General features: G+C 38.7%; 1 protein-coding gene across 1 annotated transcript in view; it reads right to left on the bottom strand.

Annotated features, from left to right (window-relative positions):
* The window catches only part of FBXO38 (F-box protein 38), a 52,756-nt gene extending 28,152 nt beyond the window's left edge, over positions 1-24,604 (bottom strand). Inside the window, exons 1-10 of the mRNA XM_063447331.1 lie at positions 24,512-24,604; positions 22,921-23,073; positions 21,145-21,278; positions 19,614-19,777; positions 17,833-17,998; positions 16,416-16,553; positions 12,793-12,930; positions 7,070-7,163; positions 2,950-3,080; positions 2,612-2,782 (exon numbers count right to left, since the gene is read on the bottom strand). Coding sequence (XP_063303401.1) covers positions 2,612-2,782; positions 2,950-3,080; positions 7,070-7,163; positions 12,793-12,930; positions 16,416-16,553; positions 17,833-17,998; positions 19,614-19,777; positions 21,145-21,278; positions 22,921-23,048 — 1,264 coding nt within the window. The 5' untranslated portion in view covers positions 23,049-23,073; positions 24,512-24,604. The remainder of the gene's footprint in view (positions 1-2,611; positions 2,783-2,949; positions 3,081-7,069; positions 7,164-12,792; positions 12,931-16,415; positions 16,554-17,832; positions 17,999-19,613; positions 19,778-21,144; positions 21,279-22,920; positions 23,074-24,511) is intronic.
* Between the last annotated feature and the right edge of the window lie 273 nt (positions 24,605-24,877).

Genomic DNA, 24,877 nt, shown 5'->3' with positions numbered 1-24,877 from the left:
TGGGTGCTGATGACAGGCCGAAAGGTAATGCTCTGAACTGGTAATGTTTGATTACTGATCGGCAGCACACAGCGAACCTTAGAAGACTTTTGCTGGATTCTGCTATGGGCACATGAAGATAGGCATCTTTTAAATCCAGGGACGCAAACCAACTTTTTGGATGAATAAGCAGAGTAGCGGACTTTATTGTTTCCATGAGGAACTTCTTTTTGATAATCCACCTGTTTACGGCTTTTAGATCTAAAATGGGTCTGAACGAACCATCTGGCTTTGGAACCAAGAAAAGTCTTGAATAGGTGCCCCGAAAACTTTCCTTGAGAGGAACTTCTTCCACCACTCTTTTCAGTAATAGAGTCGATACTTCTCGCATCAGAGAGAGTTCCATCTCTAGAGAATGAACCTCGGAACATAGAAACATTTCCATTGGGGCTTGTGATAATTCTAGAGCGTATCCGTGTTTTATCACTGTGAGAACCCAGCGATCTGATGTTGTTCCTTTCCAGTGCTCTAGGAAGTGACTCAGCCTTCCACCCACAGGCCTGGCGTCATAACTTTTTATTTCTTCTGTCAGAAAATCTTTCCTTCTTCCTATAATCAAAGGCTTTTTTATGCTGACCCCTGAAATAGGTTCTACGAAAGGAACTTCTAAATGAGGGAAGCGACTCCGCTTTACGTCTTCTAAACTGCTTCTTAAATGATTCTGGTAAAGCTTTCCTTCCTTCCTTCATCTGTTTTAACAATTCATCCAGTTTTGAACCAAAAAGTCTTCCTGGTTCAAAGGATAGGTCACACAGTGAATTCTTAGATGCTGTATCTGCTGACCAATTTTTGAGCCAAAGCGCTCTTCTGGCGACTGTTGAAGTACCTATACTCTTGGCCGAAATTTTTAGGCTTTCTGCAGACGCATCTACCAAAAATCAGATGCCATCCTGATATTCTTTAATAGCTTTACCGGGTCTTCCTTAGTTTCTCCCGTATAAACTTTTTCTAGTTCTTCCAACCAAAGTCTTTGGGCCTTGGCAACAGATGACCCCGTAATCAAAGCTTTAGCTTGGGCTGCAGAAGATATGAACAACTTTTTTAAGGAGGAGTCAATGCGTTTGTCCATGACATCCTTGAGCCCGCTTGTGTCTCCAATCGGTAAAGTAGTTTTCTTAGAGATTTGAGCAATAGGAACGTCCACTACAGGGACCGTATCCAGCTTACAGTCTTGTTCCGATGCTAAGGAAAAAAGAGTTTTAAAATGTCTAGACAGAAACGGCTTGTGACTAGGGAATTTCCACTCTTTTAAAATCAATTCCTTAATCTGTGGGAGAAAAGGAAACACTTTGGACTTTTTCCCTGTTTCCTCAATTCCAAAAATGCACTGCACTTCTTTAATCAATTTCCCAATTGCTTCATCTGGGAAGGCAAACTCCTCATCTGAAGAATCACCACCTGAAATTTCCTCATACTCAGAACCACTAGTTACTGAACTAGTATCAGAAGCTTCCCAAGATCTCAGTCTTTTCTTAGCATGTTTTACAACTTGCGAATCTTGGGCAACCGAGGCCTGGACTGACTGTAATGCAGCCGACTGCATATCCACAAATGTTTGCTGCATACTATGTTGCAACCAGCTGAGGAAAGTAGACATTTCTGTTCTTTTTGCTTCCTCTGAAGCTTCTTTAGAACACACTGAGCAAAGTTTCTTTTTATAACCATCTGGCATAGGTTGGCTACACACAGAGCAGATTAAATGCTTGGCTTTAGATGAACATTTCCCCTTTTCAGCAACTTTATCCAAATTTTCCGGATTAGACATACTGAAAAGAGAAAACAAAAAAGGGAAAACAATCAAATTTTTCTCCTTATCGATTCAGGCTAGGACCCATTTAATTAAAAACTTAATCAGTCTTACCTTAAATGGCCTGAGAGTGTGTTGGAGGGCAGGTGAGATAACACTCTTTACAACCGATCTGAGAGCTCCTGGCAAACAGAGGTTGCTGCTGGTAAATGCTCATATAAGTCCTGAAACCAAAGAGAACGCCCAGTTCAAATTTGGCGCCTGAATCAAGGTTCGCATTGCGCATGCGCATAGCGCTCCGCGACTCCCTAGTGGAACGCAACGCAACCTGTGTGTGCGTTCCACCGCAGGACTTCCCAGCCGACGCACGCCTGCGTCCTTCGTCAGACCGGCACCTGGCACGGCCTTAGACGGCAACATAAAACTTGAGGGACCACGCCGTCCGGCGTGTTAAAGGCTACTTACCCGGACATGAAGGAAGCAGTGCCCCCAGAGCCTCAGCCCTTCTCACCTGCTTCCTGGAGAACCTCCTGTCTAACCTCCCCTGCCGGAGGCAGGCAAAGAACTGGGTATGATCAGGAGGAGCTGCTACTTATGGGAAAGGAGGTAATTAGGGGAGGGTTTAAATGTTTGGAGATTTGCCTGCCTGTTTTTTCCCTCCAGATTGGATATCCCTGTGGTATAAGCACTGCCTCTAATCTGAAGGGAAAAAATTAAAAAAATAGTGCACATTATAAATAGCAATGCCAAAACATCATTCATCCTGTGACAGAAACAAACAAAATTAAGACACAAATACTAGGAATTAATGTAATATTAATGTACCTGTTATCCAGTTTTTTGGATTATGAAGATGTGGGCAATTGTAAATGACTAAATATTTAATGCAAGAGAAGACCTCGTTCACAGCTTTCATTCCAATATCTGTGATGATGCCAGGGTTCTCAGCCACATCTGCTAGACCATACTTCATCAGATCAGCATTGGTCATCTTACCTGGACCAGATGAAAAATACATACTAATTTAGTAGTCATGGACAGAGTGCTATAAACAGATGTGCCGATAAGCACTCTGATACTGTAATGATCCATTATCACAAAAAACACATAAAACTGTACATAAAGTTACATAAAATTAGGTATTGTAAAATATATGTCTTTACACTGAAGCAAAAACTCGTCCACATAGCCGAGATGCAAGGTTTCAAACTGCGGAAATTCAAGCTCTGCCATCTTTAATGCTGAGAAAACACCATCTTTGGTCAGGGAAGGTTGGATGCGCACTTCATGTAACCTTAGAAGTAAACAAAGTTTTGATGAAAAAATATTGGCCATATTGCTAAAGAGCACTTAGACAAGTAAAAAGACAGAAGAATTTTACATTAATTCTTTGATTTAACAGTTTGCCTTCTTACTTTGGGTCCTCTGGGTCCCACAAACCCATTCTCTTCAGTTAAGTAACAGCTAGAAGCTATGTTGCTCTCTTGAGAAAAACCTCAGAGCAGGGCAAGGCCACTGGCTTTGAGTGTCAGTCAATGAACAAAAATGGTTTATTTTGATGTGATCTATTTCAGGACAGTTTTGTCAATAATAATAATAATGGGTGTATAATTAGTGCAGCTTAAAGGGACACTAGTCACCAGAACAACTACAGCTTAATGTATTTGTTCTGGTGAGTAGAATCATTCCCTTCAGGCTTTTTGCAGTAAATCCTGTCTTTTCAAAGAAAAGGCAGTGCTTCCATTACAGCCTGTGAACAACTCCAATGGCCACTACCCATATGGCTACTAGAGGTGCTTCCCGGGGCAGTGCTGCACATTCAATGTCTCTACCCTGTGCATGGAGACACTGAACTTTCCTCATAGAGATGCACTGATCGCCGGTGCGGTGTTTGGCTTGTGCTGGCTCTGACCCAGATCAGTCATGGGGGGAGGAGCTAGTTTTTTTGTTTGATTTTTAACACTATAGGGTCAGGAATACATGTTTGAGTTCTTGACCCTATAATGTTCCTTTAAGAAGAGTTATTCACAATAAATTAATGCATTTATTTGTCCTTATTCATAGTATATACAAATAGACATCACATACATACATACATATAAATACATATACACACTTTGTACATAGCCATTTAACTGTCAATCTCTGGTTACTATTTATTATTTTTTTTCCCCATTCTTTATTTTGGTTGTACAGAATGTACATAAGTGCCTATATTGCCACAACAGCAATGGTAGGCATAATGTTGACATTTAGAAAACAACAGCCCATATTTTTATTTTAAAGTAGGTCAACAAGTAAGTCAAACAAGGCTATAGGAATAATTTGTCAGATATGTCAGAGTCGGAATGTGAAATAGACATGTGATATAATTATGAGAAGAAGCATAGTCATGCTAACATTACAAGCTTCATATAAGAATGTCACTGGGTCACAGCATTAGTATTAATAGCATGTAGTAGGATCATAGCATTCAAGCTACAAGAGTTGCTATGGTGAAGCAGGGTAAGTGCAAGCAAGCCCAAGTGGCCTGGTATGTCTATTCTATGCTTAAGCTTGGGAAGAACTTGGTGTCTTCACTGAGGGTGTAAAAGGCAGGAGCAGAGTAGGAGCAATGTAGTGCTTCCCTCCAGCCCCTCTCAATGCCACGGACCTGGCAGCTCTTGGAGTCCTTCCAAATACGGGAGTAACATGGGGCCTTGGTGTCTTGGCCTACATGGGCGATGCATTTGGGTCTTGCCCCTGTCAGCCCTTGGCGCAGGTGGGCTAGTGATGGTGGAGGCTTGCGCTTGTGAGGGGTTGAAAGCCCGAGGTAGACCCACTCACCACCAAATTTTTGCCCTTCCAGGCTTCTTCCCGTTGCTGAGGTATGTGAGCTTGTTATCTTGACTCCAGAGAGGCCCAGAATCGGGTAAAGATGTCCTATAGCTTCTGTAGGGATTGTTGGATTCGGTCAGGGCATTCCCCTGCAGACTTTACCGACTTTGTTCCATGTGGTGGTGACGCGTCCGCCATTTTGACAGAGGAGAAGTGTTCTAGGACTGGAGCAGGTACAGTAACCTATTGCCAAGTTAGTTGAGTTACTGACCAGTGGAGTCCAGGATAAGCCCCGCCGGTCCAAAGGGAGGGAAGGGGGGAGGAGGGGAGAGAGTGAACTTGAAAATATTATGCGGTATGACAAGCGGGAGAGCTGCCACCTCGTCTGCCCAGCGCCTGCACCAAGCCCACCTGGAACCTCCTGATTATAGATGAATTTCCATGAAGTCGGTGGTTTCCCAACCGGTCTCTGGGTCAGGAATGTTACAAGGGGGGACTGTAGCACGCTGGAAAGTGGTAATTTCAATGAGTTGTAAGATCAGGTTTGGAGCACACACACACAAGGCACATCCAGCCGCCATGGAGTGCAGGCCCCGCCCTCAATCTCTGGTAAATATTTTTAATATACGTACATATAAAAAAGTTTTTTTTTAATGTGTATATCATACACCTGATGTGTACTACTTCTGTACAAAACCCAATACTGTGTTCAGCTACTTCTTGCGAGTACAATATCCCCAATGACTGCTTTTGACCCTATACCATGATGCTACAGTGAAATATAAGAAATCTGACTATTTCAGTTGTTACAGTTAGAATTTTGATGGATTTAAGAAGACTAGGTCTCATTTGCGGGCATTATAGCAGTTTGACTGTTCAAATTACCCCACAAAAGGCTACCATTTAAGAAAACAGACACTTCAGGGTATCTCATATTGTGCCATAACATGTTTCAATTTGTTTCACCAGTATATGCCATTATGTGTGGTAAATTAACTTTGGAATTAATTTTGCTTTTTTTTTTTTTTTTTTACATAAACATTACATTTTTGCTGTGTGAGCAAAAATTTCTTTACATGCACTTTAGCGATTTTGTAAACCTGATCTGTGCCATTGTAATTGTAAAATACTAAAAATTGAGCTCCGCTATATCTCAGGACTACAGAATGGCTCCATTCCAACACTCTTGCCAAGTTTATATGAAAATACAGGGCTAAATTTATAACCTGCCTAGAGCTGTTTAAATAATAATAATAATAATAATAATATTAATAATAAAAAAAAATGGCCAACTAGAGATGGGTCTATGGTGCATTTTTGTAAATCACATATTTAAATGACTCTGTAAGATGGCATAACTTGCTGCTCGAACTAAGTGCACAATCCAGCAACCAGGGAAAAACACTTCTCAAAGTACACGGTTACCAGAGCCAAATCTAATAAGGACTGCACATACTTTTATTTTTATTTTAATGGCTAAAAGTCGTACAAAGTACAGGCGGTAGCCTGACAGGTAACAAGATGGAGGACATCATGCTACCAAATGAAGGAGTGCCTAAGATTTCTGATGAAGGGCCTGTGATTGAGACCAATATGAGTCTCATGCTACTATCCTATACTAAAAACAATTTTAGGTGATGGTGGTTTCTCATTTGTTATATAACGTGGACAAAGATCGTATACTGCAAGTCATGACTAAGTTTGACAAAACTTTTAATAAAAAGTAAAAAAAATAAAAAATAAAAAAAAATACTCCATAAATGCATATCATTGGCAAATGTGGACACTAAGAGGGCTCACACATGATATATTTGGAGTTTTATTGAGGGGACATGTTTCAAAAGTTTGTGTTTTCATTTTTATAGAAACATTGTATTTTTGCTGTTTTTTTTTTTTTTAAATCTCATGTGTCACTGTAATAAAACAACCTTAACTGCACTCGGCAACATCTCCTGAGTACATCAATACAGCACATGTATACAAATCCTAAATCTTAATCCTATTCCTAAAACAAATCCTAAATATAACTCAAACCCTAATCATAAACCTTATCCTAATCCAATCCCTAACTAGAAAAAAACAGCCCAGTTTACAGAGGGGAGTACCAGGTATCGACTGACACATGGGTCTCAAGGGTGTGATTAGGGTTTTAGCTCTGCTCACACCAAGTTGTAGCATCGAGAGATTTAAATTCTCATTTAAAGAGCTCAGTGCAGCGCTCACTGCATGTAGCTCAAAAGTCAGCGTGGGGCCCAAGGGAATATGCTGCATGAAGAAATTATTCTGTCATGGGTCTTTAAGGTATGGACATTCATGACAGAATAACTCATGCATAGTTAAGGGGTTAAAGTGGTTATATCAATTTATTTTTTTACTTTGAGTCATAGATCACAATAGGTATTACAGTATATGTCTATTGACATCATGAATCTATTACAGTTTTAAAGTCTGCAAATTAAACAATACCTTCTAGCAGCAGTGATGATGAGGTAGCCAAGATCAACTTCCAGAGCATTTTTACATGCTCCCAAAACAATAGTGTGCAGATTCCGAAATCCACCTACCAATGGGTAAAATAAAAAGATGAAAACAATACTTAATTCTAATATAAGTTAGATCTTTAAAAAAAAAAAAAATAATAATAATCTGAATCATCAAGAACTGGAATATGTTTTTATATCAGAAGGCAACAATAAACAAAGATGCTACGGTTACTTATTAACCCCTTAAGGACAGAGCTAAATGTACACGTTGTGATCAAAACTTAAACAAAACCTGGCATTTGCGCTATATGTCTGTCCAACCATAGTTCACTTCTTTCATATTAAATGTACCCACACTTATTATATATCATTTTATTCAGGGGAAACAGGGCTTTAATTTAACATCAAATATTTAGACATAATTTAATATGAATAAAATATTTTTATTTTAAATATTTTAAAAATGGGAGAAAATAAGATTTTTTGAATTTTTTTAGTTCTATGTGACACTTTAACTGTGAATGTCATAATGTGGTTTGCTTTTACTGCAATAAAATACACATATTTGTATTCAGCAATGTCTCGTGTAAAACAGTACCCCCTATGTACAGGTTTCATGGTGTTTTGGGAAGTTACAGGGTCAAATATAGCATGTTACACTTTTCATTTTTTTCACTCTGAAATTCGCTAGATTGGTTACGTTGCCTTTGAGACTGTATGGTAGCCCATGAATGAGAATTCCCCCCTTGATGGCATACCATTTTCAATAGTAGACAACCCAAGGTATTGCAAATGGGGTATGTCCAGTCTTTTTTAGTAGCCATTTGGTCACAAACACTAGCTAAAGATAGATATGAATACTGGAGCCCTGGTAATGCACCCGGCCATGGAATTTTGAAGCCAGAGTGCAAGGTACTGTAGCCTTATATATATATATATATATATATATATATATATATATATATATATACCAATACAGTTAGAACAAAATATTTTTTTGTTATTTTTAATGTATTTACATATTTTTTTATTATATATAAATATATATATATATTTAATCAATATCATTCTACGTGTATTTATATATATATATATATATATATAAAAAATATATATATATATATATATATATATATATATATACGGTAAATATATTAATATTAAAATACACTTAGTGTATGTGTAAATATATACATACACACACTTAGATCATATATAATAAATATATAATCCAAGTATATATTATTTAATTTTACACGGTTTTAATCTTTAGTAATTCATTTTACAGCCAGCAGGGGAACTGTCATTTCAGACAGTCTCCGTGCTGGCAAAGCTGTGCACGGCTATGCCGTCCATGTGATCGTAAGGTCCCCAGGGGGACCAGAACGGCAGCAGGAGGACTCCCTGAGATGGCAAGTGAGTCCCCTCACTGTGATCGCCGACGACCGAGTAAGTACATAGGACGGCGTTTAGGACCGGGTCCCCAAGGACGGCATAGAACGCCCACCATCCTTAAGGGGTTAAATACTACACATATTTGCAATCTGATTTTTAAGTCACTATTTGTTAACCTTAGGCATGCGGTCACTTTAAAATCATACTCCACAAATGCACTGCGACCAAGTAATGAGACATTGCGGACAGAATTTGGTCTGTTCTACAAGACCGCATTAAAGCACTTCTTATGTCAGTCAGCCCACATAAGCTCAGTGAAGTGATCTGGATACAGTGATCCTGTCACTTTAACCCTGCCATTTAAAATATTGGAGTTTTGCAGTATTTACACTGCAGGGTTAAATACACCTCTAGTGGCTGTCTTCCTGGGTTTGGCACATTGTCTGAGAGCTCTCACTTGCATGGTGACCGATGCCCGGTGAACCCCAAGTAAGTTGTCAAAATGCTTGTAGGCAGTTTGACTACTTACCATGGGAAGGCACTGGGACACTCTGGACACCATAATTACTACACCTGTTGCACTGGTTTTGGTGCTTGGACTTTTTCTTTAATGGATGCAGGACTGTATAGAGCTGCAGATGCAAAATAAGCTAAATCTATATGCAGATTATGTTATTTTAACACTACAAGATCCATGTAACCCTATGAAGTCAGTGATGAATATTGTGGATACGTTTGCAAAGATATCAGGTTATAAATTGAATATTGAAAAAATAGCGCTAAGTAGTAATATTGAAGAGAGTGATCGAAAATTATTAAGTGATAGATATGGATTTAAGTGGGAGTTAAATTCAATACATTTTCTAGGAATCCAAATTAGCACAGATATAACAACAATTGTGGGAAAAAAAGTTTTACCTCTATTAAAACAAATGAATAAAAAATTAATGGATTGGAAAAAAATCCCAATTTCTTGGTGGGGTAGAATAAATATTTTGAAATATTATTATATCTTCCGTAAATGGGTATATCTATTTAGACTAATCCCACTTAATTTCCCAGGGGTTTGGCTAACAATGATACAGACAGCATTCAGGAAATTTGTATGGCAAGGTAAGACCCCAAGAATAGGTGCTAGAATATTGATGTTAAGAACCGTTCAAGGTGGTATGGGTATGCCTAATGTGGAACAAGTCTATAGGGCAAGTAGACTATCACATGCTATAATAACCCAACAAGAAAACAATATTAAGACAAGTTGGTGTCAAATTGAACAAAGTATATTGAAAAACAAAAACTTAAGCATATTGTTTTGGACAACTGTAGACCCAGATAAAACACAATGTGAAAGGAAGATGGGAAAAAGCTATAATATATTCCCTAAAACCATCTTCGATATATCCCAGAATTGGGAAAAAATTTGGAAAAGTATGGGTCTAAAGAATAAATTGATTGTGGAAGATGATATTGAGATCTTAAAATGTAATATTCAAAACATAAAATTAGAGAGATGGAAAGATTTGGGCATAATAAGTATTAAGAATATGATGGTTCACAGGGAAATATAGTCTTTTAGACGATTGCAACAAGAATATGGCTTACCGAATACTGAAATATTCAATTACTTGAGGGTAAAGGGGTATATTAAGAAACATTTATACACTGGGAATGTAGATCAAATAAATAGACATATTGGTCTATTTCAAAAAGAAAATAAGGGGTTGTTTGCACATTGTAGTAGATTAATAGAAGGGGAGCAGAAATCTATATTCTTTAGACTATATAAATAAAGTAATACATAGTTTAAATATAATAGAAACAAATTACAAAATCATGAATAGGTGGTATAGAGTACCTGCTTTTCTATCTAGGATATACCCAAAAGTACGTAATAATTGTTGGAGATGTGCTATGAATTATGGAGATTATATGCAAACATGGTAGCAATATCCACCGATACAGCTTTTTTGGGAAATGATAAGAATCAAAATTGAATATTTTATTGGGAAGATTGTTACTCTCTGTGCAGAATTGTTTTTGTTACATATAAGATTGGTGTTATGGTCAAAGTATAACAGTGATTTGCTTATACATATTCTAACGGCGGCTAAGACCAAAATAGCCAGGCATTGGAGGAAAATAGATACTCATATATGGCAGGAAGTAGAGAATCAATTAATATATCAATTAAAAATGGAGAGAGGATTGTGGATACAAAAAAAGAGCTACACAACATTGAGCTCATTCTTGGAAAAATTGAGCCACAGAAGAAGAGGTTAAAAAAGAAAGATAAAGGTTTTTGAATATATATTTAGGCAGTACTCCCTGATTGACAGCAGAGGGTGGGTGGGTGGTTTAGGGGAACTTTATCTCTCCAATCTAGTATTAGCATTTTTCTGTATGCATATTTCAAATTAATGTACACAGGACATGAATAATTATATACATATAATTATTAATATCCGGTGTACTTTTTTCAATTAGAATTTTATTGAAATATAGTTTTCATTAATCATCTTTGTCTTAGTATGAGTAAGGTAATTAAACATTTTGTCATGCAATACCACATTTGACACTGTATGTTGTATAGGTTTAACATATGAACATTTGGGAAGAAAATAAAAATGCTTACAGCATAATATGTCCTAGCAGACTTTAGGTTAAATGGCCAGGATTCACATAGGTGCCAGGAGGGCGGTGGTCGAAGGGTCACAGTCTCTTGTAGGTAGACGGTCTGGTTGCTAGTCTACTGATCTTTTTCGCGGTCCATCCCTTGTCAGAACGTGAATGCTCTTCTGGACTCTCTTGTGCGTTCGGCTGTAACTCCATGGGTTCTGTTGCTTCCTTGTGTTTAGCCAGCAGCCCGAGGGATTGGAGAAGTGCTTGTGGGTCATCAGCGGAGGAAAGGGTGAGGGTGTCCTTCCCCCGGGGTACCACCAAGGAGCCCCCTGTGTCCCAGCGATATTTGATAGCATTGTCTCGGAGTCGCTTGGCTACCTGCGCCAGTTTTTTCTTTTCCACAAGGACTTGGAAGGGTAGGTCGCTGTAGATCTCAACGGAGTGCCCCTCAAACCGCACTGTGCCCATCTCTCTGGAGCGTTTCATGATCACGCTGCGGGTTTGTATGTCGCTGGTCACTACGATGACATCTCTAGGTGCTGTTTCTGGGGCTGTTGCTGGTTTCCGTATTCGGAAAGTAACTTTTATGTGGGGGATTACTGGGTTGTCTGTAATGCCCATGGAGGCTATCAGCCTCCTCACAGTTGGGAGTAGGGCCTCGTCTCCTACCTCCTCCGGCACACCTCTAAGACGGATGTGTCGCCGGCGGTGTCTGGATTCCAAGCTGAGCACCGTTTTCTGCAGCATGTGGACCTGAGTAGTGAGTCCTTCCAGCTGGCTTTTGGTATGGCTGTGTTGTAGGTCGCGGGAAATCTCCCTCTCCTCCACCTCCTGTACCCTCCTGTGGATTTTGCCAATTTCGGCCTGGGTCTGCATTATGTCAGCCTTCCAGATCTGCTGCATGGACGCAAGGAGTCGTTTTATATCTCCTTTTGTGGAGGGAGAAGAGTCATCCCCCGGGTCTGAGGCTGACGCGGCTCCACCCGGGTCTAGCGAGGCAAGGGATTCCCTCTCTGCCTCTGAGTCGTCTGAGATCTCTGGGCTGTATCGAGGCGCGTGCGCCATCTTAGGATGCGGCGGCGGCGCGGGCCTCTCAAAGGAGAGCCTGATATCAGGCTGCCTAGGTGTCTCCGGTTTCTGGATTTTCTTATTTTTTCTTCCCATGGCTTTCTCTGCATGGGGGTTCGTGAGTAGTTATCTTTGATTTTATTTTTTCGGCACTTTCTTGCCTATTATGGTGAGGCTCTTGTGGAGCTCCCTTGATATGCGTCCTGTAGGTTTCTTGGTCGGCCACGCCCCCTAATATCCTGTGTACTTTAATTTGGAATATGCATAAAATAATTGCTGCATGGGGTCTAAAAGATCGCTATGTTAATACAATTATGAGATGTTCATACCGAACAAGAAAAAAATAAAAAAATTAAAATATATATATCTGTATACAATGTGTTTATGTGTTTTTGTTAATGGATATACTCCATATTGTCATATTACTAACAAAGCTAAATTAGTCAATCTACATATTTTAGCTTTTAAATTAAGCAATGCCCGAGATACCAAATGCTTCAAACCATTAGGAAAGAAAATAGAAAATTAAATAAATGTACTCAAATAGTATACTTGGATTGTTGATGCCTAGTTCACTTAATGCTTCACAATCAATGAAGTTGCTCAAAGTTTGTGTTTACATACCAGAGCGCCAGCTGTCCTCCACCACGTGCTGAATTAGTCCCCCCAAAAAAGGAACTCGCACAAGCTCTAAGTGTTCCAGGTTGCGAGCAGAAGCCAGACCGGTTACCAATGGCACATACTTCAAGGAGTTTGTAGGACCTTAAAAAGAAAAAAAAAAATACATACATGTATATTGGCTACTAATTGTTTTTTTTCTATTTACATTTTTTTAACGTTCATGAATTTCTATAAATGACAGTGTGCTATATGCATTTCTAAAATAAATATTAGTCAGCAGCCCAACTCATCTGACAGGTTTACACATGTGTCATTTGAGTTTAAAGTTGCACCCAAGAGGTGAATCAGCATAGTTCATCTGTGTGAATGTCTAAAACCATAGTTCAAAAACAATGTACTTGTAAAACTAAATAAGTTGTCAGGTGTAGACATGGAAGCAAGCTTTCTAACCTAGTTTAAGTGAGAAACACTGGATCCAACTAAAGACTAGGCAGTAAACCAAAATAAGTCCATGTAGTAAGCTGTTGTATTTAAACAGAATCTCAATATTTGGATCTTGGACAATTACATTCCAAAAACTTTAACAATAGATCTGCTACAAGATACCTCAACAGGATTTGCCCTTGTAGATTATAGAGTAGTTGCAGATCCATTGTGCAAGATGCTGGTATGTAAGTGTCCAAGGCCCAGACACGGAGATGTTGCTTACATTCAGATCCAAACAGGGAGATTATTTTAAAAGTGATAGAACACTTTTAGAAACTTACCAGATACTTATGAAGACTCAAAGAGAGCACACTAGGGGAACCCAGACCACTTCAGCTCATTGGAGTGGTCTAGGTGTTCTGTCCCAAGTCCCTTAACCGTGCAAAGCCAATTATTGCAGGTTTTAAGAAACTGCAATGATTACCTTCAAATGTTAACTCCACCTCTAGTGGCTGTCTACCAGACAACCACTAGAACGACTTCGGGGCTGTTAGGCAACTTCTGGTTGCCTAACAGATGCTGGACGCCCTCATGCTATGCATGGGGACATCCAGCGTCACACAAAACCCCATAGAAAAGCATTGTATAATGTGAGCGCAGCCATTGCCGTGCATGCACATTAAGTCGCACCTTAGGATGTCAGCCGGCGGAGTCAGGAGAGCAGGCGGATCCAAACCAGCATTAAGGAACATCGACCCTTGGCCCAGGTAAGTGTCATAAGAGGTTTCTAATCCCTTCTGCCCCACTGGGGTGGGAGGGGGGCAAGGAAGGGGGAAGCTAAAGTTTCAGGAAAACAAGTTTGTTATTCTTGCACTATAGTTTTTGCCTTGGCCATGCACACAAACAGGGTCACTTTGTTTTGAGTAAGCAGAGGGTCTGTAGGCTTAAAACTGCATACATGTGGTCTAAAATTCACCCCAAATCTATTTAAAAAATATTGTGCTAGATACATTTTTTAATCATACTTTTAATTTTCCCCACAATCTCAAAATGTTATGAAGTTATATGCAAATGTGACAAGTGATAGACAATATGTCCTAAATGAAAAATAAACAAATCAGACATTCCCACCTTCTGCGAAAACATTTTGCATGAAAAATTAATAATAACTTTAGCATGCTTTCAAAAGAGCAATATGATAAAAAAAAAAAAAACACCTGAAAACCCCATGCACAAGAAATACAGACTTTAGGAGAGAGCAAGAGACAGGTATGTGAGGTAGAGGTTACTCTGGGAGGCCATAAGCTTTCCTAAAGAGATGGGTTTTAAGGCACTTCTTAAATGATTGAAGACTAGAGAGAGTCTGATGGCCGTAGGCAGGCTATTCCATAGGAGAAATGAGATCCCACTTTTAAAAAGGTAGCTAATGACATTTGTCCGCTAATGTTTACATGACAAGTCTTGAATCTAGAAAGGGCAACAGAAATTGAATTATTTGTTATTGCTCACATTATTGATCCTACACTAGTTTGTTGATAGGGAAGATCATATTTTTCAATAAACTTTTAATATGACTTTTCCATTTTTTTTTAAATATCATATTGTAAAAAAACTTAAATATTTTTTAAGGATATTGTTTAACACATTAATGGAAAGATATGCAATCACTTGAAAAGCTTATGCAAAAATAATAAAATCGAGGCCAACATCAGATAAGTGAGTATATTTTCATCATGCATCCTGGACAGGGCTACTTTAGCTATACATCCATGCAAAATTAAATTTTGAAGACTTAGAAATCAGGGCCGGACTGGGAACTAAAATCAGCCCTGTAAAAAAAATTCTATACCAGCCCCATAATGCATTGCGCCAGCATAGTGTGCAGATATGAAAGCGAAAAAAAAACCCAAAAAACTGAAAACTATCACTCAAACATAAAAGAAAGCACTCAAATGGCTTCAAAATAAACAAGAGCGGATTTGTTGTAAGCAGACGTGAATTTGTATATAATCAACGCCCCCCACTACCAGCCCTTCATGTGTCCCTACACCCACCTCCCAGCCCTCCATGTGTTCTCTATACCCCCTCCCCAGCCCTCATGTGTTCCCTATAGCATCCATGTGTCCCTATAAGCACCCCCAGCCCCCATGTGTCCCTATAGCCTCCCCACCCCTGATGTGTCCCTATAAGCACCCCCAGCCCCCATGTGTCCCTATAGCTTCCCAACCCCTCATGCGTCCCATTATAGCCCCTTCCCTAGGCCTCCTGTGTCCCTATAGCCCCCATGTGTACCATTATAGCACCTGCCCCAGCCCCAGCCCCCATGTGTCCCATTAGCGCTCCCTGTAGGCCTGTACCTTGCCCGAACAAACAAACCGCAGTAAAGGAGCCCAATAGTATGGCAGCCCACCAGGAAATTTCCCGGTATCCCGGGGAGCCAGTCCGGCACTGCTAGAAATGTTATACAAAAACATGAAAAATTAGACTTTAAAAAGGAGGGTATGTATAACCGTTTTTTACCTTCAAAAAGGAGGGTATGTATAACAGTTTTTTTCACTTCTGGCAAGCCAGGTCGGGCGAAATGCATGCGTCAAGGGGTCCTTGCAGTGCTACTCTGATGATTTAGTGTTAGCACACGGACTTGCCACTGCGCTTATGCTTTAATTATTTTTTCACTTATCCACCTTGCGATCACGCTATATTTTTGTAGGGATCATGGTTCAATAGCCTAGTGGGACTAGCAGTAGGTGCCCTTGAAGGCACGGGAGGGAAGCTGTTTAGTTTAAGGGAACTGTATGTGGGAATTTATTTAAGTGCCCATCAAGAGACGGGAGCACTGTCCTATTAACCCGTGATCTAGTGAGCTAGTTGAATCTGTTACCGCAGCAGTGCAGTATTGTATACCTATAGCTACCAAGCTTGGTAACAACTAAGCAAATACGGGTGCAGCACTCCTTAATACCAGATCTCGAGAGGGTGAACAGCGATAGACGCCAGATCAGCACAGCACAGTTCTTATTGCCATCACCGAAACCAGTATGATTGGCGCACTTATCATTCCTTCCCACTTTTACCCATTGGCATAATAAGATTACAGGTTTAGATTGAGATATACTACTTGAGTCTCATTGGGGTTATTTTGCAAGTACTAACATATTAGAAACTATTCACCATAGTTTAAAAAAACTTTTTTTTTTTACCTGCACAATTTCGCATCACAAAGGTACGCAGACTAATGCACAAGAAGTCTTTAAAAGGCTGAGGCTTTGTGAGACGCACCCATTTTAAATATAGATGACGCAGCATCGGAATGCAGGGAATTTCTGGAACATTCACCCCTTTTGTAAAAATGGAAAATAAAAATGTACAAGTTAAGAAAAGTAAATAATTAAATCAATCAAGTAAAACAACAAAATTAAAGTACAGGCATAACTGTCAGTAATTTGTGTTTTGGAGACAATTTGCTATATTTTGCTGTGCATTTGGTTCAAACATAATAAAGTTTTCTTTATTAGCTTACCCCTCTTTTATGCAGTTGCAGTTTCACATTCTGACATCACCAATACTGATAGAAGCACGGGGGGCAGACAGTGCATGTGGTAATCTCCACACTATACCAATTAGATGAATCTTAAAGAGAAGCACTGAATCCAGTACTTCTCTGTGGTAAGCATTAACAGTGTTTAACATAATCCTGGTGAGCAGCATCTGAAGACATTAGATATTTTAAGGTTTTTATGAGGAAATGCTTCTAGTGGTGGCAGTCACAAGAGACATGGTTTAGCCTAAATGTAAACATTGTAAGACTAAAAGGGACTATGCACCAATACTACTTCATTCAACTAAATGAAGTGGTTTTAGTGCTTAGGGTGTCACTTTAAAGGTGCACACACATTGAAACAATATATGCATCTTAATCTCATCGTTTATATGAGAGATATGTTCATACACTGACTCAGATTTGAGGACAGGGCTAGCAGTAGCACAGACAGTACAAAGACATTTTCCCCATGGGAGCATTTCTTAACACGGGATTCTTTTGTTACAATGATCACATGCACACAAAAAAAAACCCAATATATTGTTGTCACTAAACTTTTGCCAGTAAATGATGCGCAAGCACGGTCAAAAATGCTGTGTCTGGGTAGCAGTTATCCGTTAGAAATTATGCAATGCAGACTGAAAGAGAACATCACAAAAAAATACAACTTTTTGTTCTTACAAAAAACAGACATGTAGCAGAAAAAAAACAAAAAAAAACAAGGAGAATAAAAACACCAGTGGGTACTCGTTCAAACACATGTGTCCACTCACAGCTTGTTGAGCCTGCAGCTGCTCTCATTGCTTACACTGTAGAGCATTACCCTTGCAACCCTGAAGGACATGTTCTGCAATATAACGACCACCAGTAGCACAGATTAGAAAAGAAGAAGAGTGATCCAATCTGTCATCAGTAACAGAACTACATCCTAAGGCACTACATCCTACATCCTGCAGCCTAAGCATCAACATTTGCATAATTGCAAAGGTGATGGTGCATAGAGCAACCTGAACCTATTCTCAGCTCTGGATATCACATTTACACAAACCATTCCCTACAGTGTATTATTTTCTTACCCACTAAGTGCAAAGTCTGGATTTTGGCAGCAATTGGAATTTTCAGCTTATTCTCTGGTGGAATTGGAAAGGCTCCATTACGATTCCTAAATTTTCCCAAAATATGCACCTGTGGCATGTATGTCCATATGGCTTCCACAAGTTCTAAATGAGAAGTCTCCACACCCTGGTTAAAACAGTTTATATAAGATGCAAATATTTTAATATGCACAAACCATGCTTTCTATAAAGGACGACAAATTAATTTCAGTGTTACAAACATGCATGGTGGATTCAATTTAAATCACAAGTCAGTAAGACTTGATTGGAATCGTGATTTTTTTAAAATGTAAAGATTCATTCTTGCCGATTGGTATAATCTTTAATATTTCCAACCTAATTAGGATTTCATATTTAGAAAAAGATGTTTTCAGATTATAGCAGAACTTAATTTGTTATGTACGATTAGAAATACAGATAATTATGAAATGAAGGTGAACTATCTCCAGTTTAATAAGTTAATTACTCATATTGGAGAACAATTACATTTGTTTTTACTTTACTAAAATAAAATTACATAGCATACATATTCTTGTATTTGCTTAAACGATCATGTTTTGTCCTCTTACCCAGGTCCCCGCGTCAAACCTTCTCTGATGCTGGGTGACGCAAATCTGGCTTCTACAGAGTTACAGACGACGGATGCCAATCACACCTGCCATTCACTAGCAGAAAGCATCAGCTGTGCTCTCTCAGCCAATGAATGACCTACGGTGCAAAGAATATGCACAGAATTGACATTAGCAAGCTTGAAACTCGTTTCAGGCATGCAAATTAAGTAATAATAATGCAGACGGTGGTTACCTCTGACAGCAATATAAAATATCACACTATCTGCAGAATGTCATATTCTAAAGCTGCACATACAGACTCCAAAGACCATCACCACTTCAAATCACTAAAGTAGCCATGGTGCTGTGTATAGATTGATTAACAGAATAACACTGTGATTAAGGTATTTTTCTAAACGTTTGTATGTTTATTTTGTAACATTTTAGCTGTGGAAAGCTGCAGACACAAGTTCAATTTAAGGGGAAGTAAAAAGAGGGCACAGTAAATAAAGGGTTAAAATCCCATTTTACACATGCCTGATTCCAGCACCAAAGTCCTTCGCTGTTGGGTCAGGCTCCTCCTCTTCTGGTGTCAGCAAATAAGGGGAACCTGATACACGTGTGGGGAGCACCACACACGCATTAGTCCTTCCCCTTAGGAAAGCACTGCATCTATGCTTTGCGATGAGGGATATTAAAGAAGATGGATGTCATGCAAAGCATGAGGATGTCAAACTCTGTGAACCTGCAGCAAGCGCCTCTACGGGCTGTCTGGTAGACAACCACTAAAAGCAGTCTTAGCACTGCAATTTAAACATTGCAATTTAACTAAAACTGCAATGTTTTGCATTGCAGTGCTATGGGGGACAGAGGGATAGCACCCTGACCACTTCAGTGAGATCAAGTGGTCTGGGTGCCTATAACGTCCCTTCAAAAATGATCAATATTTATACTCTCTGCAAACATGCTAACTATAAACATCAAGTAAAGAATGAGCTATAAAAGGGTGATGATGCTAAAAAGATTGCAGAGTTCACATATTACAACAAGTTAAACAAGCGCATGGAATACATTGATGAATTTTATATATATTTTTTTAACTTTACTAGTATTAACGTATTGGTGAACAGAACAGACAGATGACAACATGTCTGGTACAATGTTCTTGGGTGACATTAAAAAGGCACGCACCAGGAGGTTTGGACAGGATTGCAGAGCTTCTAGCACACCAGGGATACTAAAGGCCTCATGGCCTCGAACTCTCCGCCTTTCCAAATACCTCGGATGAAGACCATAAAGCTGCTCGATATCAGGCATCTTCTTTAGCAACTTAAGAAAACTGGAATCAGTGAAGCCTATGATAAAAGAAAGGAGTGAAAGAAGCAGTAATGAACAAAACCAAGTATAATAAAACATGCACGATTGGAAGAGAGCCAAGTGTCACATAAAGGGAAAACAACATACTTTGATTTCTAGGATTTGGACCAATATTCTCCTTTCACATACTTCTGTTCACATTAAGTTGTCAACTTCTAATTTATCAGCTAATATGACAGGTAATTATAGCCAACAGGCTCAAACTTTAAAAAAAAATATGGGTGATTTACAGGCATATCAATTTTAATTTATAGAGATTTGTACTAATTCCACATAGTTGTCTAGGTTGAAAAAAAAAAATATCAAGTTTAACTAGGAAACCCTTTTTTATGCTGTTAATCCAAAAATGAGGCAAAACACCCAATTGTATACTATGCTAAAAAGAGGGGAAAGAAAAATAATCTCTTGAATCCATGATGGCAATCAGATTTTTCCTTGGAACCTGTGAACATACATATCAATTATATCCTTGAATATTCTGTTTATTCAAAAAGCATCCAAGACTTTTTTTTTTTACACAAACATTTATAGAAGACAACCTGCTTAGGCAGATATTTCTATATCTTTATTGTTCTTACTGTAAAGAACCCTTTCCTCTGCTTTAACTGTAAACAACTTTCTTCCAGTCTCAATGAGTGACCGCTTACCTGCTGTACAATTCTGCTAATTAACAAGTTAACGGTTTGTACTGACCCTGCATATATTTGTATATTTCTATCAAATTCCCTCTGAGTTTCCTTTTTTGTAAAGAAAACAAATCCTGTTTTTCTAGCCTTCCCTCATAACTAATGTTTTCCACTAATTTTATAGTTTGCCTCTGCACTTTTTCTAGTTCTGCAATATCCTTCTTTAAAACGCATGTTCATGGTGGGTTCTTACCATTGACTTATTAAGAGGCAAAATAATATTTTATCACGTGAATCAGTACCCCTTTTTATACACCTTACTAGCTTTTGCAACAGCATTTCATACTGTTGCCTAGTTTGTGATCTAGAATTGTTCCCAAGTCCTTTTCATTTAATGTTATCCCTAACTCAATGTGATTTAATGTACAAGTGGCTTATCCGAGCTTATTCTTTATAAAACATGCACAGAAAAAATCTCTTATGTGCCCAATGACAGATTTTATACGAACATTTATGCAATAGACAACAAAAAGTTGAGATGGCTGTTCTATATTTTGCTATGCTTTAGATTAGACATTTTAGATTTAAAAATAAAATTTAGCATTTTATTTTTAAATCTAATCTAAATCTAAGCATTTGTGTGTGTCAGCATCTAAAAAACACAGAATTAGAACACAAATATATGCATTGGTAATTCACTCTTTATAAGGAGAACTAACCTGTTGGCATATATTCCCACCAACGTCCCGCACAAAGATCAACCATCTTCACAACACGTAAATACAGTGTTACAGCTTCTTTTAATTTGCGGGAGAGACATTCCATGCACATGATGTCTTGCAGAGGGAGGTACCTGCATTGAGAGCACATTATATGTATTACCGTAAGTTATTTTATAAACTTCATTGTTTTACGATGTTAAGCTAGCAACCAATTTTTTTCCTGCAAACCGGTATATCATACGTGCAATTATTTCAAACTGATTAGTTCATGTTAGAATAAAAATATTTATGAGGCTATGAAGCTTGTTTCAACAGAATATGCACTAAACTATAACTAGACATAATGCTTCTCAAGTACAAGGAAAACTAGTAGGTCTATAAAGAATAGTGATAGGAATTAACAGGACAACACAAGTGGCCACTCTCAGAACTAATGAACAGGGCCTTTAAACAGAATGTATTTCTAAATTATAAAGATCATGTAATTAACACATATCTAAAACCAAACATGTAGTAAATAATATTGTAACCATAATAAAGCTTTCCTAACAACCATTTGATACATAAAGCAGTGTTAAAGACAAGCATAAACATTTTATAAAATATGGTTTGTATAATTACATCATGCAGCTTGCCATGCATGTCTTTTTAGCCAACATCATTTTTTAAATGCCTATTGGGCATTATTCACTTGGCCAACACCATGCCCAGTCAGTCGTCACTGCTTCCCTCCCCATGGTCCAATTAAATGTTTTCTAGTTCTAGTGCAATCTGAGCCGGGAGTGTGCGGTAGGAAGGAAGAAAGAAAGAAAGAAGAAAAAAAACCAAAAAAAATAAAATCGAAACATGTTAAGGGTGTAGGTATGCTGAAATAAGGAAGGGAGGGGACATATTGGATTCCGCTTGCAGGTGCACTCCCAGCGCTGGCTGCCAGGGTAGAAGCCAATTAAGTCTATCATCAGTGCATAGTGCACACAGACGACTGACATAATTCTTGCACAGACTTAACATTAGGAAGCTCTGTGCAGGGGAAGTCACTAGCCTCCTGCATAAAACTGCCAATATCTCTGAAAGTGCAGAAATTATGCACATACATATTCTTTGCTCCATGACCACTTCTAAAAGCAGAATCATGGTTGTTCCCTGTTATGCGGAGTTGCACAGCCCCCTACACCCAGTCTTACAATATAAAATAAATTTAAAGGGACATTATAGACACCCAGACCACTTCATCTCATTGAAGTGGTATGTAGTGGTTATGGTGTTTGTTTTTTGCTGGAAGTGTCAAAAAGACAACAGAAAACAGGCGATAGAACAGGTCCAAAGATTTCATCCTGAAAATATGCTTTTCCATTTCTGAACTGCCCCATTGGCGAGTTATACAAATAACAATAAAACCCTAGTAAAAACAAACAAACACTGCACTAAGGAATGGGGCCCCAGCCTTTTGGAATTTAAGCAATGGTAACAAAAAGGTATAAAAAATAACTCGCATGGAGTCAACCTCTATTTATTTAAAAAAAAAAAAAAAAAGTATGTTTTTTTTACTTGATCTTGTGGATCTCCTACACACCGTAGAGATCATGAACTATATAGTGGAATAGAAAATAAGGAAAACAAGACAATCTATGACCACAGTACAGCCATAGAACTGCTAGTTTCTCTTGGGTAAGCTTTGGAATACAGTTGTTATACAAGAAGTTTGTGTCACACTAACCTTCTTTCACTTAGGAAATACATGGCACAAGGTTCCCCATCGCCCATTATACTTACTTAAAAATGTGACAAAGGACTTCATGAGACAGCTGGTTCATATAATCTTTAGGATCACTGTCTTTGTCATGTTCAGAACCTTCCATACTGGTTCTGCACGGCTTTACCGATTTCCGTCGAGGACCCATAGTTGTTCAAGAAAGCAATCGGATCCTGACAACAAAAAGCAATCATAACTAGATTCAATTCCTAACACACTGATAAAACTGGATGTATTCACATGTAAGTCAGCTGTGACATTGTGCATTGATTTACAGATTGTTAGTGTCTTCACATGCTTATCATAATCACAATATGAAAACATTTATCAAACTTATTTTATGAAGGACTTAAAACAGCTGCAGTTAGAGGAGTACTCCAGGCACCATAATAGCTACTCTCAGCCAAGGATTTGAAAACTTGCACACAATTGACAGAAGAAGCGATATAGGCATCCTGGGAGGATAGGGTTCTGGCACCATTGCCACTACTTCCAGCATGTGCAGACTACAGTAACAGCTCTTTGTAGTGTGGCATTCACTTTAACCTCCCAAAAAGGACCACAGTCACAGTCAATCCATAAAGCTATGCAGAAGGGTAGTAAAACAAAGTACACAAACAGATTACACACAGACTACACTCAGCCAGCAAATAGCTCACATAAACACACACATTGCACACAGCTGGCACACGTGCACATACACACTGAAAGGTAGAAGTAGAAACTATAGGTGAGGCAGACAATAATATTCAACAATGTTGTGATGATAGCACGGTTGAAGAATTTTTCCAGATCAGCTTTTTTTTGTCTCCGTTTTTCTATACAGATGACATCACAAATGTTGAGTTCAGTGGATAATAACCCTGCCAATGTCTAGGGCGAAATCGTAAATTATTTTATGTATCAGGACAGGTAGATTATCATGACAGGTAAGTAGATGGGCTTTAGTTCCTTTGGGACCAGTAGATTATTATTTTTTTTTTTATTTTTTTTTATTTACAGTTTAGCACATAACTGTAATAATTATTTGTTGTAGAAAACAAGCTCAAAAACGGTTTAATGCAGGGTTCAGAATATGCAGCAATATATGTTCCTAAGAACATCTTCTGGGAGGTGTGTAAACCGTCCAGTCTAAATAACAACAACAACAACAACAAAAAGTTAAAGAAAAGGATTCAAATCTCTTTGATGTGCATTTTGTCATTCATGTACAAATTCTCCTAATAAAATACCACAGCTTAGTATAGATTAGTTCTCAATCATGTGGATAATTAAACAATAATATCAGCCTATTAACAGGTATTCATAAAAAAAAAAAAAAAAGGTAATTTCACAATTTGATTATTCATTCAGTAAATGAATGACACGAATTAAACCCCAAATAACTTAAGTACACATATTAAACTAGTATTATACAGCTGGTATTCATAGCATTAGCTCCAGACATCCTGATAGGAAGGGACAGAAGAATAGCTGGTGACAGTCAGTTATCACATTATAAATTTCAGATAACAATAAAGCAGGCTTCCAGTGTCAGTTATCATTCATATTCGTGGCATTCCCTAATGAATTAATAATTAATTAATGTGTATAGGTCCGCCAGCCCCTTACCAAACAGCCACCGGCCCGGTTAGTATCTGTTACTGGAAGCAACTACTTCCCATCCAGCTAAAGGCCCCTCTGATGTCACGCAGTCACGTGACGTGTATTGGGTCACATGATTCGAGTTGGGTACCGGAAGTAGAGGGTGGGAGAGCCTCAGAATCACTGGGAATGTGCTGTGTGTGCGGGAGCCGTGTAGCTAGCGCTCATCCAGCCGGAGGATCGGTGATGGCGACACGGTCACGTGGTTACAGGTTGAAAACAGGAAGTAGAGGGCGGGAACATTAAATCGAGTGGGAATGTGTTTTGTCGGCTTGCTGAGCTTTCCCTGCCCAGAGCAGGTTTGTTATCAGTCATACTCCTCCCGGGCTACGG

The sequence above is a fragment of the Pelobates fuscus genome, chromosome 3 (assembly GCF_036172605.1).
Source record: "Pelobates fuscus isolate aPelFus1 chromosome 3, aPelFus1.pri, whole genome shotgun sequence".
Lineage (NCBI taxonomy): Eukaryota > Metazoa > Chordata > Amphibia > Anura > Pelobatidae > Pelobates > Pelobates fuscus.
This window is presented reverse-complemented; position numbering and strand designations above follow the sequence as displayed.